This window comes from Sus scrofa, chromosome 18, assembly GCF_000003025.6.
Source record: "Sus scrofa isolate TJ Tabasco breed Duroc chromosome 18, Sscrofa11.1, whole genome shotgun sequence".
Lineage (NCBI taxonomy): Eukaryota > Metazoa > Chordata > Mammalia > Artiodactyla > Suidae > Sus > Sus scrofa.
Window position 1 is genome coordinate 50,749,828 of NC_010460.4, and position 19,767 is coordinate 50,769,594.

At 49.9% G+C, this 19,767-nt stretch overlaps 2 protein-coding genes across 3 annotated transcripts in view; both read left to right on the top strand.

Annotated features, from left to right (window-relative positions):
• Nucleotides 1-7,849, top strand: part of NPC1L1 (NPC1 like intracellular cholesterol transporter 1) — a 30,823-nt gene extending 22,974 nt beyond the window's left edge. The window contains exons 15-19 of the mRNA XM_005673340.3: nucleotides 1,071-1,221; nucleotides 1,355-1,586; nucleotides 1,744-1,857; nucleotides 1,950-2,112; nucleotides 4,055-7,849. Coding sequence (XP_005673397.2) covers nucleotides 1,071-1,221; nucleotides 1,355-1,586; nucleotides 1,744-1,857; nucleotides 1,950-2,112; nucleotides 4,055-4,254 — 860 coding nt within the window. The 3' untranslated portion in view covers nucleotides 4,255-7,849. The remainder of the gene's footprint in view (nucleotides 1-1,070; nucleotides 1,222-1,354; nucleotides 1,587-1,743; nucleotides 1,858-1,949; nucleotides 2,113-4,054) is intronic.
• The window catches only part of NUDCD3 (NudC domain containing 3), a 71,268-nt gene continuing 60,742 nt past the window's right edge, over nucleotides 9,242-19,767 (top strand). The window contains exons 1-2 of one of the 2 annotated variants that reach the window (XM_003134880.6): nucleotides 9,242-9,636; nucleotides 15,668-15,978. In XM_003134880.6, the coding sequence (XP_003134928.3) occupies nucleotides 9,445-9,636; nucleotides 15,668-15,978 (503 nt within the window). In that variant the 5' untranslated portion in view covers nucleotides 9,242-9,444. The remainder of the gene's footprint in view (nucleotides 9,637-15,667; nucleotides 15,979-19,767) is intronic. The other variant, XM_013985824.2, reaches the window with a different exon arrangement.

The following is a 19,767-nucleotide window of genomic DNA, read 5'->3' on the forward strand; positions in this document are numbered from 1 at the left end:
TCCCCGTGACCAAATCCACGGTCGGCGCGACATTTGTGGAATCTTCCACTGGCTGATGCCACACCTGGGAGCCACCCACATCCTTTTCTCTCTGGCACGGATTGCACTCAGATGAGGGCAGTGGGCCGCTGGCTAATGAATGACTACTGTATTTTCCCGGTCATGGCCCTGAAGCCCAGCCTGTTAAGTCGACCGGTTCCACTTTTCTGTCTCCTTTTCTGGTTCTTTCCTATAAGAATGTGTACATTACAAAAGTAATTAATTTTGGAGTTCCTGTTGTGGCTCAGCAAGCTAAGAACTCAACATAATATCCATGAGGATGCGGGTTCGATCCCTGGCCTGGTTCACTGGGTTAAGGATCTGGCATTGCCACAAGCTGCCGTGTAGGTCTCAGATGCGGCTTGGATCCTGCGTTGCTGTGGCTGTGGTATAGGCTGGCAGCCACAGCTCCGATTTGACCCCTGGCCTGGGAACTTCCATATGCTGCAGGAGCAGCCCTAAGAAGAAAAAAAGTAATTAATTTTAAGAATCCAATGCACTTTTTTTCCTTTCTTTTTTTTTTTTTTAGGGCCACACTTGAGGCATATGAAAATTCCCAGGCTAGGGGTTGAATCGGAGGTGCAGCTGCTGGCCTACACCACAGGCACAGCAACGCAGGATCCGAGCTGTGTCTGAGAACCTCCACCATAGCTCTCAGTAATGCCGGATCCCTAACTCAATGAGCGAGGCCCGGGATCAAACCTGTGTCTTCGTGGATACTGGCCAGATTTGTTTCCTATCAGCCACAACGGGAACTCCACGATGCATGTTTTGAAACTATGCAGAGCAGCGTTTGGGTTCATCTGGGAGATCTCTTTAAGTCCACTCATTAGAGGCAAGGCTCGGCATCTTCTTCCACCGCGGAAGGACCAGCTACAGAGTCGGCAGGGCTGGGGCAAACCCAAAATGCAGGGCCACTTGCTCAGCATGTGCTAAGAATTCCCAAGCGGTGGCAGCAGAGCCCTGAACCCAGTCGGGTGCGGCGGCTCGGGGGTTCTGAGGGCCCCTGGCCCGGGCTCTGACCTTTGCAGCCTCTCGGTTCATGGCCTACCACAAGCCGCTGAAGAACTCGCAGGATTACACAGAGGCTCTGCGGGCATCTCGGGCGCTGGCGGCCAACATCACCGCCGACCTGCTGAAGGTGCCGGGCACCGACCCGGATTTCAAGGTCTTCCCCTACACGTGAGGCCCTGGGAGGCGGGCCCCGGAGGGGGTGCCGGGCGGGCGAGGGCAGCAGAGGGCTGGGCGAGGCTGAGTGTTCCTGGGGACACGGGCGTGGGCAGCCCCGGGCCGTGACTGTGCCTGCCACCTGCAGGATCTCCAACGTGTTCTACGAGCAGTACCTGACGGTGGTCCCCGAGGGGCTCTTCATGCTCGGCATCTGCCTGGTGCCCACCTTCATCGTCTGCTGCCTGCTGCTGGGCATGGACGTCCGCTCCGGCCTCATCAACCTCTTCTCCATCGTCATGATCCTGGTGGACACCGTGGGCTTCATGACCCTGTGGAACATCACCTACAACGCCGTGTCCCTCATCAACCTGGTCACGGTAACCCGCGGGCCGCGGGGGCCGAGCCTCGGGGCGGGAGGGTGCCGGCCTCCTAGGACGCTCCCAGTTCTCTCTAGAGTCTCAGTGCCACCTGCTGGCCTGGGCGGAGACCCCTGCCCTGGCCCTCTTGTGGCTGAAGCCCCCTGTCCCCTCACAGGCGGTGGGCATCTCTGTGGAGTTTGTGTCCCACATCACCCGCTCCTTTGCCATCAGCACCAAGCCCACCCGTCTGGAGAGGGCTAAGGAGGCCACCATCTCCATGGGCAGTGCGGTGAGTAGACAGGCTGCCTTACCTAGTCCTCGGCTGCCCACCCCCGCCCCCGCCCCCTGAGCCCAGCCTGACGTCTGCCCCGACACCCCCAGGTGTTCGCAGGAGTGGCCATGACCAACCTGCCTGGCATCCTCGTCCTGGGCCTGGCCAAGACGCAGCTCATCCAGATTTTCTTCTTCCGTCTCAACCTCCTCATCACTCTGCTGGGCCTGCTGCACGGCCTGGTCTTCCTGCCGGTCGTCCTCAGCTACGTGGGTGAGTGTCCAGGCCCCCCCCGTCCCCCACCATCCCCCCTGCTGCAGGACTCCAAGTCAAAACGCAAGCATCACTCACAGCCCTGCTTCCCCAGGACAGCCACGGCCCAAATTGCAAGCACACAGGCCCTCCTGGTTTGGAAGCGGCAGCTTTTACATGTGAAACATCTTTTTCAGTCAATGTGTGTTTCAGACACTTTCGGTGGCCGCGTGGTTCTCTGCTGCATGCTGTTGAACTTGTGAGCCATGACCCTCAGTAAGAAACGCACTTCGCTGAGAGGTGATGTGACAGGTGCAGACACACAGAGCAGGCCAAGCACTGCACAGAATAATATTGCCTGATATTTCTGTTTGAGGCTATCATTGATTTTTTAAATGCTGGTGTTATTTGCAAAATTGATTTCATGACTCATTTATGAGCGACAGCTTGTCATTTGAAAACGTATCCTTTCATATGGATCAGCCACAATCCATTTACCCAGCTCCCAGCTTCTGGGCAATAGATTATTTCTGACTTTCCATGTTATTGCCAAGTGCTCTGATGACCATCCTTGTAGCCGAATCTTGGACTTCATCCTCCGATATTTCCCAAGAGAAAGTGCAGTCTGGGAGTTCCTGTTGTTGCACAGCAGTAATGAACCCAACTCGTATCCATGAGGATGCGGCTTCGGTCCCTGGCCTCACTCAGCGGGTTAAGGATCCAGTGTTACCATGAGCTGTGGTGTAGGTTGCAGATGAGGCTCGGGTCTGGCATTGCTGTGGCTGTGGTGTAGGCTGGCAGCTATAGCTCTGATTCGACCCCTAGCCCGGGAACCTCCGTATGCTACAGATGCGAGCCTAAAAAGACAAAAAGAAAGAAAGAAAGAAGGAAAGTTAGTTCAGTCTGGTGAACGTGGATTGTCCACGCCAATCCTTAAAGCCCTCCGGCAAGTTTTACCATTTCAGTGTCTACCAGCAACATGTACATTTCTGTTTTTTTCATTGCTGAGCACAGTCATTTGCCCTGTCCCCCATCGGAGACTTGAACTGGGCCCCTGAGATAAAGTGTCACGCCCACTCAGGGTGAGCAAGCAGAGAGCCGTTCAATTTTGCATCGTGCCCCGACACCCAGAATAATACTGGTGGTAATCTTAGAGAACACCTTTCTAGAAGGGTGTTTGGGCCCTAGCACATGTGTGCTAATCCTCTCATCGTCCCTGGAGGTAGGTGATGTTTTCACCCCCATTGCGCAGATGAGGAAACCGAGACTCCCAGCCCAGCCACGGAGCTGGTCACGTGCAGGATGTTTAGAGGCCGCACAGTTCGAGCCCCTGATCCAGGCAGCGTAGTCTTGTAGAAGCTTCCTGACCCTCTTTGGAAGAGGACGGTGTGTGTTGGGGATGCTGGGTGGGAAGGAGGAGAAGGCAAGGACGGGGCCGCCTGGATGGGGAGCAGCGGATCGCGGCCACCTCTTGGCGACTCCAAGTGGCCAGGAGGGGGGAGGAGCCTCCAGGTCTTGACAGGAAGGCAAGCGGGTGGGCACAGAGGCCCCCAGGCCCCATCCTGACCTGAGTCTGACGACAGAGTGAGGACCAGCGTCTCTGGGCAAGGAGTGCTCGCACAGGGTGTCCAGGCAGAGACCAGAGGGAGGGAGTCACAGGCTGTTGGGGGCGTCTCGGGGCTTCCCCCGAAGGAGCCCTCCCCCTGCCTCCCAGGGCAGGGATCTGCAGCTGCAGGCCAGGGGCTCTGAATGCATGGCTGGAGGGGCCACCTGCTTTTTGGACTTTTTGGGATAGGGTGGAGCAAGGGCTGGGGTGGAGCAAGGGCAGTGATGGAGGTGGGGGCTGAGGATTTAGCCCTCACTCTCTGGAACGTTCTTTTTCAGCTGCCGTACACAGCTGCAGCCCCTGCTCCAGCATGCTGCCTCTCTCTGATCGTAGTCCTCTGTATCTGTCCTTCTGCAGGGCCTGAGGTCAACCCAGCTCTGCTGCAGCAGCAGAAGCGGGAGGAGGAGGCGGCTTTGGCCAAGGAGGCCTCCTGCTCAAAGCACCCCATCCCGATGAGCACAGCAGGCAACGTCTATGTCAACTCTGGCTTCGAGCATCCCGACAAGAGTGTGAATAGTTCCGACAGCTCCCAGCCACACAATAGGCAGAAGTTCTGATGGAGCCAGAGCTCAACGGCCCTGACCTAAGGGGCCGTGAGGGTTCCCCTGTGGGGGGGGTCCCTTGATCTGTATTTCCCCTCAGGGCCTGGGAGAGGCTGTCCCCACAGGAGTGCCTGCCTGCAATAGGACACGCTCTGGCCACCAGCTCTCATCCATAAGGACCCGCGATTGTGGTAGAAGCGGCACGTGATGGCGTGGGCATGATCTGCCCCTGATGCGTCTCTTCAACTTGACGTGTGTCCTCCTCATGCAAGTTTTAAAACTTTAGTTCCATCTATGTAAACAATATATAATATTATGTCACATTTAAATTTTTTTCTTGATATCAGACTTGACCTAGCCTTTTGCACTGAGGTTTTTTTTTTTTTTCATGCAATGTACATTTTTAGATTTATTTATATTGGTACATGGAGAGCTAGTCCAATCGGTTGAACTCCCATACAGCAGCCCACTGTGTCAGTGAACACAGAGTTTTTATCCATTGCCCTGCTAGCAGGTACTCAGATTGTCCCCAATTATTCCTCTGCTATAGGTCCGTAGTCACTTACGTGAATTTCCGAAACCCCAAAGCTCTGAAAACCTGGTGTGTTTGTCTTTCTTTCCTTTGTAAGTTTGGGACAAACTCATTTGGTGGCAAAACCGATCAAACAGGATGTGTCGATTTAATTATACTCTTCAACATTCTTGGGATGAAGACTCGTATATTTCATTGCCTTAATGGGTTTGATTCCGTGTCGCTGCCCCAGACCCTGGTGGGATTTAATATCTAATGTAGTCTAAGCATCAGATTGCCTTCCTAACAAATGTTCTAAATTCTGAAATTCAGCTCCCCTATGGGACTTCAGGTATGAAATTGTGGACCTCTGTAAGGCGTGTGTGTTTACCCGTCTCCTGGCTACGTGTGGGGAGCTCCTCGCTGTAGCACTGAATGGATTCAGGCAAATGCCTCCCAGGGCAGTTGCCCTATTCACACTCCCACCAGCAAAGGATGCGGTTCCTCTCTCCCTGCACGAATACCAACACGATGCTCCACTTGGTTTTGGGGGAGGGGGTAGGCTCATGGATGACTATCCCTTTTTAAAATACATTTTTGAAAAAAGAAAACTTTGGGAGTTCCCATTGTGGCTCAGCAGGTTAAGAACCTGACTAGCACCCATGAGGATGAGGGTTCAACCCCTGGCCTCGCTCAGCGGGTTAGGGATCCAGTGTTGCCATGAGCTGTGGTGTAGGTTCCAGATGAGGCTCCTCCTGCGTTGCATGGCTGTGGTGTGGGCTGGGCTGCTGTAGCTCCAGTTCCACCCTTACCCTGGGAACTTATGTGAGCTGCAGGTGTGGCCTAAAAAGAAAAAAAAAGAAAACTTTTAAGAGTTCCCATTGTGGTTCAATGGGTTTGGTGGCGTCTCTGCAGTGGCAGGACGCTGGTTTGATCCCTGGCTTAGCACAGCGAGTTAAAGGATCCCTCGTTGCTGCAGCTGCGGTGTAGGTCACAACTGTGGCTCAGATCTGATCCCTGGCCTGGGAACTCCATAGGCCCAGGTGGCCAGAAATGAAAAGAAGAAGACGACTTTTACATTTGAGAATAGTTTCACAGAAAAATTACAAAGATAATAGAATTTCTGTATGCCCCACACCCAGTTTATCCTATTAAGATATTACATTAGGATGTATTAATGTGTATTAATATATAAAGTACATTCATGTATAATAGTATGATATATTCATCAATGTACAATGAATGAACCAGGACTGATATTGTAACTATCTAAAGCCCATACTTTGTTTAAATTGCCTTAGTGGTTGTTTTTTAACCACTCCCATGGCACGCGGAAGGTCCTGGTCCACAGATCAAACCTGCCCGACAGTCGTGACCCCTGCCACTGCAGTGGCAATGCCAGATCCCTAACCCCTTGCACTCCACTGGAATGCCTAGATGTCCTTCGTTTTAACCTAGTGTCCTTTTTCTGTGCCAGGGGTCCTGTCTAGGACACTGCATTAACCCTCAGTTATTGTGCCTACGTAGGCTCCTCTGGGCTGTGGCAGTTTGTCAGACTTTCCTTTTCCTCTTTTTGATGACCCGGACAGTTGAGAAGGGGGCAGGCATTTTGCAGAATGTCCTTCAAATGGGGGTGTGTCTGGCGTTTCTCCTGTTCGGACTGGGGGATGGGTTTGGGGAGGGAAACCACGGTGGCAGAGTACTGTTCCCTGCACATTGTGTCAAGGGCGCCTGCTGTCACTATGACTCATTGCTGTGATGTTGCCCCTGATCACCTGCCTGAGGTTGTGTCTGCCAGGCATCCCTTCTGTACAGTTATTTTGCTGCTGTTTCCACACTCTGCTCTTTGGAGGGAAGTTGCTATTAAATTATTTTTCCTTAAAAATTTTTTTACAAATCTTCTTTTGTTTCATACATTTTTAATCCATGTAGATTCTTATGTCACATTCTTCATTCCATTGTGGTGGTACAAAAATCACTCATGTAGAAGATTTTTGGGAGGGGTAATCAAGAGAAAATGATCACTGGGAGTTCCCACTGTGGCTCAGACGTAATGAACCTGACTAATATCCATGAGGATTCGTGTTCAATCCCTGGCCCTGCTCAGTAGGTTAAGGATCTGGCATTGCTGTGAGCTGTGGTTTAGTTTGCAGACTTGGCTCAGATCTGGTGTTGCTGTGGCTGTGGTGTAGGCCCACAGCTACAGCTCTGATTCAACCCCTACCCTGGGAACTTCCATATGCCGTGGGTCTAGACTCCCCCCCGCTCCCCCCAAAAAAACATGATCACTGGTTGACCCTTGAGCTGGACTCAGGCAGTGGGAACCTCTTCACCCCTTCCCCATCCTTGTAATGTGTGCTCTGCCTACTGTTTCCACAGTGGGCGCTGTTTTCAGGGACACGGCCTTGAGAGAGTAAGGTGTTATTGAAACCATCTGGACAGTGTACGTGACTGAACCCAGTTAAGGTCTCTGTATATACTTCTAAGATTCGGGCAGGTGGGTGCCGAGATCTACTGGTCTTCTGGCTGCCTAGGGCAAGCCTCGTAAGTAATTTCCCTTGCTTATTAAACATACTACCTACCAATACAAAGCTGTCTGCCTCTTTCTCAAGTCTCTCCTTGCCCTGTGTGTATGGGGGCTAGTTTGTGAACCAACAAAGATCAATTCAAAGTATATATGTAAAAAATAAAACAAAGTATAGAATAGACTAATAGGTATACATGTGACAAAATAGGGAACGTTATTGATATGAATTCCATATTGCAACTAACCTTCGAGAAACTACAACCTGTCAAATTTTGGTTTAGTTTCCAAGAATAATACTCACATTTATTTGAAAAGGCAACTAAAGTACTGTTTGTGTGAGACTGGGTTTCTTATACTTCAATCAAAACAACATATTGCATTGAAGTGAATGCAGCAGATATAAGAATCTTGCTGTCAAGATTAAGCTAGACAGTAAAGAGATCTGCAAAAATTTAAAAGGATGCTATGTTTCTCATAAACTTTTGTTGCTTTGAAGAACATTATTTCTTGATGAAAATGTGTTAACATGTAATGTGTTTTTATGGTTATTAAAATGCCTAAATAAATATTAATTTTTTTCTTAGTTTTAATTTCTAACATGGTAACTACTGATAAGCATAGTCCACTCCACATAATATACTGAAGATTATTTATTTTGCCTTTTAGGGCTGCACTGAGACATATGGAAGTTCCAAGGCTAGGGGTCGAATTGGAGCTGCAGCTGCTGACCTACACCACAGCCACAGCAATGCAGGATCCGAGCGGCATCTGTGACCTATACCACAGCTCATGGCAACACCGGATCCCTGACCCACTGAGCGAGGCCAGGGATTGATGGATACTAGTTGGATTCGTTTCCACTGCATAAACAGGCCATAAAAGGAACTCCCTGAAGACTCTTTAGAGTCTTCAATAATTTTTTTTTTTTTTTTTTTTTTTTTTTTTTTTTTTTTTTGGCTGCTTTCAGCATGTGGAAGTTCCTGGGTCAGGGATCAAACCCTTGACACAGCAGCAACTCCAGCGACAACTCAGGATCCTTAACCCGCTGCACCACAAAGGAAACTCCTTCAACAAATTTTAAGAGTGTAAATGGGTCCTATGTTCGAAAAGTTTCAGAACCACTGCTCTAGGACAATTTATCCGAGCTTGACTATTTACAATTCATTAGAGCCCATACACTATGAAGATATGTGTTAACTTGCAGATTTCAGGCCAGCAGAGATGCAAGTCATCTCTATCCACTAGAAAAGATAATCCACATCATTTTGTAGGACACCAGCCAGCTTTGTATCCAACCTGGCAATCTTACTGTTTTTTTCAAAATGTTTATAAATACCCAGTTTCTCCAAAAGCTTCTCCAAACACTGGTTACTCAGTTAAACTGTATAAATTTTTGACATGTGTTCATTATGTATTTGTCCGAGGGTTATGTTTTCTGTTTTAAGATTATGCTTTGACACACACCTAGGATACATATACATGCTGTGCGTACGTATACTATGCATACACAGGGACATACCACACACACATGTACATATAGGTGTATTTCACAGGAGGGCACACCAGATGATTCTGCACCTTGCTCTTTCCATTTAATATGCGCGAATGCACTCACTTTACATTCTTTTGATTTAGGCACATCACAACGCATTTCACCCACGGCTCTGTCATTAACAGGGCACATACCACCCGCACGCTGGCATTTTCCTCTTCTGACGCGCCAGCAAAAGGCTCTCGGCTCGTGTGGTCCCGCCCGTAACCTGGGGCTCGGGACACCCAGTCGGGAACGGGCCCGCAGACCAGGTGACAATGCCGAGGATCAGGTGACACTGCCCACACTACACCTCTTCCGCCCGTTGCCAACATGGCCGCTAGGCGCCCGCAGCTCGGCCGCCCCAGGCTCTCCTGCGCTTCGCGGCGCACAGCGGCCCCTCGGCGACAGCCCCAGGCCGCCACGGCGCCCTGGGGGCGGGGCCTGCGGCAAGTCCCTCCGGCGCAGCCGGGCTCAGCCCCACGGGCGGGGGGGCGGGGGGCGAACCAGCGCGGACCGGAAGTTTCACGGGCGCGCTGGCAGCCGGAGCCGTTACCGCAGGGCACCGGAAGTGGCCGTAGGCCGGCGTCCGGGCCGCGCCCGCAGTGAGTGAGCGTCCCTCCGGCCGGCGACGCCATGGAGCCCGGGGCGGCCGAGCTATACGACCAGGCCCTGCTGGGCATCCTGCAGCACGTGGGCAACGTCCAGGACTTTCTGCGCGTGCTCTTCGGCTTCCTTTATCGCAAGACGGACTTCTATCGCCTGCTGCGCCACCCGTCGGACCGCATGGGCTTCCCGCCGGGGGCCGCGCAGGCGCTGGTGCTGCAGGTAACGCGCGGCGGGCAGGCGGCTCCGGGTGGGGTTGGGGGAGCCGTGGCAGCCCGCCCCCGCCGCCCGCCAGCCCGTCCCCCCCTCCCGCCAGCCGAGTCCCCGTGGCTCTTGAACCCCGCGGGAGCCGAAGAGCCCCGCGAGCCGCCGCTCTCTGCGCTCCCGGCCTCCGTTCATCCTCTGGCGCTCGGACCCGCCTCCTTGGGCCGCGGCTTCACCCGGGAGGCGGATGGAATATCAGATTACTCCTGCGGGAGAGGGGCTAGCGCTCGAGTAGCCTGGTCTGACACTGGGTGCACTTGGGCATCAGAAGCAGTAGATGCTCAGGGTCCCGGTGTCTCCTGCAGCGCGTAATCTTTCGATGTGCCAGGGCCTGCCAGTTAGGAAATAAAAACAGTGCAGGCTGGACGCGGGAAGGCGGCGGTAGCACAGAGACCTGCACACCCTACCATGGAAGAGTAGAGGTGGAGCGGAGACTGTGGTTATTGATGGGTGTTGTCCGCTTGTTTGGAATGTGATTTCTCAGGTCAAAGACAGTCATGGTAGTAGTTAATAAGTTTACGTTTGAGTATATCCCAGGTTAAATCGATCGTATGTTCGAGGGGCTGGTAATACTTGTTCCCTGAAGTTGACTGGGTACGCGAATGTAATAAACAAGAATTTATGTGCGGATTGTATTTATACTCTCAGCTGCCACAGGCGTTGGTGGTGCACTGGTAATGTGGTTGGTTAAATACTCGTCTTTCTCCTTGGGCTACTGATGCTATAGTTAATGAGATAAAACACAAGTGACCAAGAACTATGCAAGGCCAGTTATGTGACAGAGTCCATGAGAAGGGAAGGAGCAGAAATGACGGTTTGAAAATGAAAAATTTAGTAGGGGAGGCGGGACTTTGATGGGATTGAAAGCAGCTGCTCAGGCAAGCATTGAGCTTGTTGGTGGGAACCTGAGATGGTAGACATGGCGGTGATGTCTTCTCTAGCACTTTACAGTTTGTAAAGTGATTTTGAATGTTCCACAGCTTCAGGTTGGTCAGGTGCTGCTTTCCTCAGCGCTTGCATGAAGAAACAGAAGCGTAGAAGGTTTGAGTCACTACCAGAGATAAAATGGTCAAGTGAGGGATGCGGTTGGTGCTCAATTTCCAATCTTCAGCCTATTCCTCATCCTTTTTTTAGTGTTTAAGTGCCCTCCGAATGATCAGAGAGCTGTGTGTCAGAGACGGTTTTTAGCAGCCCCTTTTGGCAATGTCATGCTTTCATGGAAGATTCTGTGAAAAAGATAAGGTTGAATTTTATGTGGCAGATGAGGGTGCCGGTTCAGCAAGGTGAGGTGATTTGACCAAACTCATCATAGAACTGGAACTCAAAACTGCATCTTACTGATCCCAGATCTTTCTCTTGTATTATTTAACCAGTCCATTGTGGGGTGGGAACAGCTTCGTCGAGGGTGATCTTTTGCAGAGAGGATGTGAGGGAGAAAGGAGCATTTACTGAGCACCTAGTGTGTACTAATGTTACCTGTTTTGTACTCTAGGATGTTACCTGTTTTGTACTCTAGGATGCTTTTTATTCCTAACACAACCTGGAAGTTTGGTCTTTTCCCTTGTTTTACAGGTGAACTAACAGGGAATTCATTTATCTGGTAGCAGTATATAAGACGTATGCTGTGTTCCAGCCACTCTTAAAGGTTAAGACTTGGTGAACAGTTTAATAGAGTGGGGGTGGGGAGCAGGACAGAGAGAGCGTTGGGATGAGTGAGAGGTGATCCAAGGTTTCAAGCCTGGGTGATGCCATGATGCTAATGCATTCACTCAACTGTCTCCTGAGGGTGGAGGGAAGAGCTTAGTTTTGGACAAGTTGAGTTTGAGGTTGCAGACAGAAGTCCCTCCCTTAGGCTGTTGAACTGTGGGACTGGAGCTGGTGAGAGAGATGGGGGGAATCTGATGGTCTGAAGGACGGAGAGGAGCTGAGAGTGGAGGATAGCCCTGTGGGGCAGGATCCCAGAAGAGGGACGGCAGAAGCAAGAAGCTCTGTGAGCGGTCGGGGGGTGGAGGAGAAATCACGGGGGGCAGTTTCCAGCAGAGAATTAAAAGAGCTGCGGTGGTTTTTGCAAGTTGTTCTCCAGTCGTCAGCATTGCCTGAGTAGCTTTAGAAGAGCAGGTATTCCCCAGGTGTTTTGCTTGGGAAGTTGTTCTTTTATCTGCAGAAGCATTTGGCAGGGGACTGCTTGGGAGGGGTCTCTTTAGGACTCTTGTCAAGAGGGTTTGGGTGGGAGGGTTGGAGTGCTCCATTCTGGAAGTCAGAAATTTTCCGCTGATGTTCTGGCCTATGAACTGTTGGTGAGGCTCACGCCTTCTCAGACTTTTCCTCCTAATTTTAAGGACTTTCGCAGTCTGGATGTACAGCTGGAAGGTCTTTCAGCAGGAAAGATGTGTGTGAAAATTGCATTCCACCCCATGATTTATGAGTATGCTTTAAGAAAACTGTAGTGTAGGATGTTTCATTCATTTCACTGGATCCTCTGTGTTTATCCTGGATCCGGTTTGAGAAGCCTGCTTAGGAGAGGCCCCCCATGAGAATCAGGAAAGCTGGTTCCATCTGTTCATCACCGAGCTTGCTGGGAGGACTTGGGAGAATCAGTCTCTTCTCTGTCAGTTGAGAAGGTTGATTGCAGGTCGCGGACCTCTCTTCCAGCTCCACAGTCCGGGATTCTGGAACGAGTGAGAGGTGAAGCAGGTGGCAGGTTAGAGGAGGCGGGAGTGCTCAGTAAGCAGGGCAGTGGGCCTCGCAGTGTGGCGAGGAATATGAGGCCTGCTTCCAAGGGATGACCCGGGGGTTTGGAGAGAGCCTTGCAGTTGATTTTTTTCTGGAGTTAAGATGAAGATCTGGAAGTTCCCGTGGTGGCTCAGTGGTAATGAGCCTGACTAGTAACCATGAGGGTGTGGGTTTGATCCCTGGCCTCACTCAGTTGCCATGAACTGTGGTGTAGGTTGCAGATGCAGCTTGGATCTGGTCTTGCTGTGGCTGTGGTGTAGGCCAGCAGCTGTAGCTCTAATTCGACCCCTAACCTGGGAACCTCCATATTCTGCAGGTACAGCCCTAAAAATAAAAAAAAAAATAAAAAAAAAAAAAAGATCTGGGGTGCCAGGAGGATGAAATGCCTCACGGCTCTGAGGGCAGCGTGTCTGGTGTTGGGTGTCGTAGACATGAACTTGAGACAAGTGCCTTGGGGACTCAGGTTCTCTGAAGAAGTAGAAGGAGGTATTGTTTCCAGGTTTCAGCCTTAGGGTTTTACTCACCTTGCTCTGCCCACATCTCCTTTCAGTGTTTGGTGTGCTTCTCGTATAATTTTTTACTTTCTTCTCTCACTGGCAGGACCTTGGGCAAGTTATCCTGTCCGAGCTTAGTTTGCCCTTATCTTTGAAACCTCAGTGCTGTCTTCCTCCGCATATTCAGGAGGTTTTTGAGAGAATTTTTTTTTTTTTTTTTTTTTGGCCATGTCTGCAGCTTGTAGCATTTCCTGGGCCAGGGATTGAACCTGCACCCCAGCAGTGACAATGTCAGATCCTTAACCTGCTGCACCACTAGGGAACTCCTTGGGAGAGTATTTGTAAGAACACTGGCATAGTTCAGCATGTTAACATTTTTTTTGTTCTGTCCTCCTGCCCCGTGTACACAGCAGTTACTTAGCACCTGTCTGCATGCTAGCCCTTTGGAAACTGACTCCTACACACTTTAAAACATTTTTATTTTACTAAAACTATTTTAAAGAGCAGTTTTGTGTTCAGTGCAAAATTGAGGGGAAGGTACAGAGATTTCCCACATACCCTCTGCCACCCCCCACTCCCCCAGCCTCTCCTGCTATCTGCATCCCCGCCAGAGTGGTGCATTGGTTACAACTGGTGAATCTACGTTGGCACATTCTAGTCACCTAAACCCGAAGTTTACTTTAGGTTTCGCTCTTATGTTCGTTTTACGGGGTTTGGGCAAATGTGTAATGAGATGTATCCCTCATTGTGGTATCACACAGGGTATTTTTGCTGCCCTAAAAAAATCCTGTAGGCTCCACCTGTTCATTCTTCCCAACCCCCAACCTCAGGCAACCACTGGTCTTTTTATTGTCTCTAAGATCTTGCCTTTTCCAGGGAGTTCCCGTTGTGGCACAGAGGAAATGAATCTGACCAGTATCCATGAGGACACAGGTTCGATCCCTGGCCTCGCTCAGTGGGTTAAGGATCCGGCATTGCCGTGAGCTGCAGTGTAGGTCGAAGACGTGGCTTGGATCTGGTGTTGCTGTGGCTGTGGTGTAGGCCGGCAGCTGTAGCTTCGATTGGACCCCTAGCCTAGGAACTTCCATATGTCTCAGGTGTGGCCCTAAAAAGCAAAAAAATTTTTTTTGCCTTTTCTAGAATGTCGTATAGTTGGAATCATACATTATGTAGCCTTTTCAGAGTGGCCTCTTTTACTTAGTAATATGCGTTTAAGTTTCCTCCATCGCTTGCTAGCTCATTTTTTTTTTTTTAATCGCTGAATAGTATTCCATTGTCTGGAGGTACCATAGCTTGTTCATCCACTCTCTTATTGAAGGATGTCTTGGCTGCTTCCGAGTTGCGGCAGTTGTGAGTAAGGTGCTGTAAACAGTCCGTGGACACGTTTGTGTGCAGACACGTTTTCACCTCCTTGGGGTAAATACCGAGGAGCGTGGTAGCTGGACTGCATCCAAGGGTCTGCTCCCACCCCCCTTTCAAGGCGGGTCTCCCAGCGTTCCTGTCTTCAGCTACTGTGGGAAATATTTCTTGATGGCTGCCTTTTGGGGCTGTGACATTTCCTCCTTTCGTTCCCCGTGGACGATGTGCCTTTCACGCAAGGTCTGATTCAGAGCCCCTTCTTCCAAGAAACTTCCGTAGCTCTCTTTCACCAGAAGTGCTCATGTGCACCTTCAGTCTGACAGCACCACGTGTGCTCATCACAGCCCCGCTGTCAGAGTTGCCACGTGTGAGTCTGTCCTGGCTGCGCTTCAGGGTTTTGTGTGCCCTTGAACAGCGCATGCAAAATGCCAGTTTTTGGGTACTTTTTGGATGGAGAGTATCAGCACTTTTGTGGGTGCAACTGTGTCCCAGAAAAGATTAGTGACTGATGCACACACCAGTTCTTTGAGAGTGGGAGCTGTCGCTTTGAGTATTTGTGCTCCTTGCACCCTGTAGGCACACCATGGATGCTTGTTGAGTTCCCAAGCTGTCTTAAGACCACACCTTCCCTCAGCCCACGCAGCGTGGGAAGACGGCAGTCCAGTGAGCCGGCTTGTAGTTTGTGGATCCAAACTCAGCTAGTTCCCATCCTCTTGCGTCTGAGTTGTTGGTGCTTTTACAACCCTCAGTACCGACTGTGTTCTTTGCATTTCGGAGACTGTCTGGGGCTGTTAAAAGTGATGACATGTGAGACCACTTAGTTATGTATCCGTTAGACTTGGAAGTTGGGCTCAGAGGTGCATAGGTATCGTGAGCCTTGGCTGGTGAAGATTTCACCTGTGTTGACTTTGGAGCTCCCTGTTTGGTTTTTTTTTTTGTTTTGTTTTGTTTTGTTTTTGTCTTTTTGTTGTTGTTGTTGCTATTTCTTGGGCCGCTCCCGCGGCATATGGAGGTTCCCAGGCTAGGGGTCCAATCGGAGCTGTAGCCACCGGCCTACGCCAGAGCCACAGCAACGCGGGATCCGAGCCGCATCTGCGACCTACACCACAGCTCACGGCAACGCCGGATCGTTAACCCACTGAGCAAGGGCAGGGACCCGAACCCGCAACCTCATGGTTGCTAGTCGAGTTCGTTAACCACTGCGCCACGACGGGAACTCCGGAGCTCCCTGTTAAAGATTGTTTTCATAGAGGCTTTTGGTGAAGCTTAAATGCATTTCCATTTTGCAGTGGGAATTTTTTTTAGTCTGCTGCGTTTCTGTTCTTTATTTACCAGATTTTGCTGTGTTTTTGCAGAGTGTAGTGGGCAGATGAGCTCATTGCTGGGTTGCTGTTTGATTCTAGGTATTCAAAACCTTCGACCACATGGCCCGTCAGGATGATGAGAAGAGGAGGAAAGAGCTGGAGGAGAGAATCAGGAGAAAGGAAGAAGAGGAGGCCAAGGCTGCAGCAGCTGCCACCGCTGAGCAGGAGCCCGTGCCGGCCCCGGTTCAGGAGGTGGAGGTCGACTCCACCGCAGCCTCGGGGGCGCCTCAGGAACCTCCAGGCCCACAGGGCCCTGCGCAGGAAGTGGGCCCTGGCTCAGGGCAGGCGGAGCCAGCAGGAGCAGATGCTGGTGCTGCTGAGGTCCCCAGGGAACCACTGCCTCTTCCCAAGTAAGAATGTCTACTTTGTAGCTTCTTTCTTTTTTCCTCCCTGGGAGTTTATTACAGGATATTGGCCATAGTGTCCTGTGCTCTGCAGGAGGACCCCTTGTTTGTTTTATGTGGAGTAGTGCGTATCTGCTAATCCCACACTCCCAATTTCTCCCTCCTCCTTCCCCTTTGGTAATCGTAAATTTGTTTTCTGTGTCTGTGAGTCTGTTTCTATTTGTAGATAAGTTCATTTGTATCATATTTTAGATTCCACATATCAATGGTATCATATGGTATTTGTCTTTCTCTGACTTACTTCACTTAGTATGTTTTCTAGGTCCATCCATGCTACGGTAAAGGGCATTATTTCATTCTATCTTAGGACCGAGTAGTATTCCTTTATATATTTATACGACATCTTTTTTTTTTAGATTTTAAATTTAATTAATTTTTTCTAATGGTTTTTATTTTTTCCATTGTAGCTGGTTTACAGTGTTCTATTTTCTCCTGTGCAGCGAGGTGACCCAGTCACACATACGTGTATACATTTTTTTCTCACATCATCATGCTCCATCGTAAGTGACTAGATGCAGTTCCCTGTGCTATACAGCAGGATCTCATTGCTTATCCACTCCAAAGGCAATAGTTTGCATCTGTTAACCCCAAATTCCCAGTCCCCCCCCTCCCCCTCGGCAGCCACAAGTCTGTTCTCCGTGTCCGTGATTTTCTTTTCTGTGGAAAGCGTCATTCGTGCTGTGTATTAGATTCCACGTGTAAGTGAAATCATATGGTATTTGTCTTTCTCCTTCTGACTTCCTTTACTCAGTATGGGAGTCTCTAGTTCCATCCGTGTTCTGCAGATGGCATTAGTTTGCTCTTTTTATGGCTGAGGAGTATTCCATTGTGTGTATGTACCACCTCTTCCTGATCCATTCATCAGTACATGACATCTTCTCTACCCATTCATCTGTCGAAGGACACTCCGGTGGCTTCCAGGTCTTGGCTGTTAGACATAGTGCTGCTGTGGACACTGGGGCAAGCGTATCTTCCCGAATTAAGAGTTTCCTCCAGATATATGCCCAGGAGTGGGATTGCTGGGTCGTGTGGCAACTGTTCTCTGTAGTGACTGCACTGGTTTACTCTCCCACCCACCGTGCAGGAGGGTTCCCTCTTCTCCACACCGTCTCCAGCATTTATTATTTTTAGACTTTTTAGTGACGGGCATTCTCACTAGTGAGAGGTGATACTTTGTTGCCATTTTGATTATAATTTGATTTTCTAGTAATTAGCGATGATGACCATCTTTTCATGTGCCTGCTGGCCGTCTCCTCCCTCACGTTGGAGAAGTGTCTGACTGCATAGGTTTTGTGCCCATTTTTTGATTGGGTTGTTTGGGTTTTTTGTTACTGAGTTGTATGAGCCGTTCGTATATATTGGAAATTAAGCTCTTGTCCTTCACACTGTTTGCAAATATTTTCTCCCAGTCTTTAGATTGCCTTTTTAAAAATGATTTCTTTTTTATTTTATTTATGCACTTATTTTAGGTGGTTTTTTTCGTTTTGTGTATGGTTTCCTTTGCTGTGCAAAAGCTTATTTGATTAGGTCCTGTGTATTTATTTTGGCTTTTATTCCTGTTGCCTTGGGAGAGCGACCTAAGAAAACATTGCTACTATTCACGTCAGAGGCAGCTTCTTTTTTCCTTGACGTGTGGTTGGGTTTGTCCATAAATGGTTCTCACTTGGTAACACACTGACTCTGTCTCAGCATTTAGTGAGCTCTTCATGTTTGCAAACTGCCTTACAGTGTGTGGGATGGGAGGTCTACTGGCTTCATTCTTTTCCCTTTTCTCTCCGTAATGACTAAGGTAAGGTAGTGATTTGCCCACAGTCCTACAGCCACTTAGAGCGAGAGCCAGAGTTAGAAGACTGAGCTCGTAGACTTACGCTTTTCCTTGTGGAGGCTTCGCCTCAGAGTCCTGCCTCTGTTCTTTCTCTGCGGGAGCAAGTGCTGGGATGTCGGCCCACGTCCTCATGGTCCCACGTACCCTCGAAGAGGTTGTCTGACACAGGGCACTGTGGACCCAGAGTCCCCTCAGAGCCCGCCACTTAGTAAACATATTACCTTGAGCGAGCAGTGGCACTTCTCTTTTTCTTAGGGTTACACCAGCGGTATGTGGAGGTTCCCAGGCTAGGGGTCGAACTGGAGCTGCAGCTGCCAGCCTGTACCACAACCATAGCACCTCGGGGTCTGAGCCGCATCTGAGACCTGCACTGCAGCTGTCAGCAACACTGGATCTTTAACGCACTGAGTGGGGCCGGGGATTGAACCTGCAACCTCCTGGATACTAGTCAGGTTCGTTTCCACTGAGCCACAATGGGAACTCCACAGCATCTCTTTCTGTGTCTCATTTTTCTCCTTTGTAAAGCAGAAGTGATTATAACAGCACCTCTGTTGTGAATATTGAATGAACCATGGGTCATGCAGCTATTGAGTGGTAGGGCTCGAATCAAGTCCTGTGCTGAACTTGTCCTCATTTTTCAGGAGTTAGACTTTCCTGCCCCTGCTGGGTGATACCTCCCTGTGTATGAGTTGTGCTAGTGTCTGGAGGCGTGCTCCTGGCCAGCTCTGTTTTTAGGTGGATCTGCTTTCTTTGCTCTTCGGAAGGCCGCCCCCTGCCCTCTCCCGGGTTGCTTCTCCCCCTCATCCCTTCTCTGTCCTAACCTCCCTCTCGTGTTCTCTGCCCTTGCACTCTTCTTCCTCTGACCTGTCTTGGGGACTCTTTGAATGTAGTGCCTAGTTAATGAAGCAAAGTGAACAACTTGGAGTGACATAAATGCGGAGTAGGGGAAAATAGATTATGTGGAGATAGGTTGGAACAAGACTGCAGAGTCTTAAGATCCAGATTCGATTCGAATGCGTGGAGGGTGCCCCAACCCCCGTGTTGGCCACGGGAGGTCAACTGGATGTGCAGAGGAAAGGCCTGGAAGGAAAGCCGGTGGGCACACGGGTGGAAGTGTGAGTGGTTTTTGTTGCCATCATTGCCCCGACTCTCTTTCCTAATTTTTCTATAAAAGCATGCATTTTGTTTTATTAAAACTTTTGCGTTCTTTTTATACTTTCTAAGAGCTTTATGAAAAGGGGGCATTTGCTTTTGATTTCTGAGTCATAGATGAGAACAGCTGCCTGTTGTTTTGTAGAGACCCAATTTTCTATTCCTGGACCAGTGAGGTGTGCTCTGGGTTAGAATCAGCATTAGTTTTGAGAGTCCTTCCCTGGCGTAAGTATAGGCTGAAGACCTGGGTGTGTTCCAGGAAACCTTTGACTGTGCTGCAGGCCCAGCACTTCCAGGGACTGAACCTCCTTGGCCCACAGGTACTTACTGGTTTTCTGTGAACAAAACGGGAAGCTGTGGTCCAGGTCTCTCCAGTTCCATCTGAAAGGCAGTGTTGTCGCAGACCTAAAAAGGAACACGAAAGCCATTCTTTTCCTTGTTCTAGCTTTTGTGGCTCCCTCCAGTGTGTGCCTAGAATTGCTTATCCTATAAACTGTGGATCTGGGGGTCTTTTAAGTAAATAACTTAAGGTATTTATTCTTTAGGTGACCACACAGGTGCACTGCCTTTCCTGGACACCCTGTCCAAAACCAGTTATCTGGAGTCTGGGTCTGAAACGGCCGAACGGTCGGTCGGTCTTTCTTTCTCTCTCTGTCTCTCTTTCTCTCTTTCAGTGGCTGCACCTGTGGCATATGGAAGTTCTCAGGCTGGGGATTGAATCTGAGCCTGAGCTATGATTTAGGCTGCAGCTGTGGCAA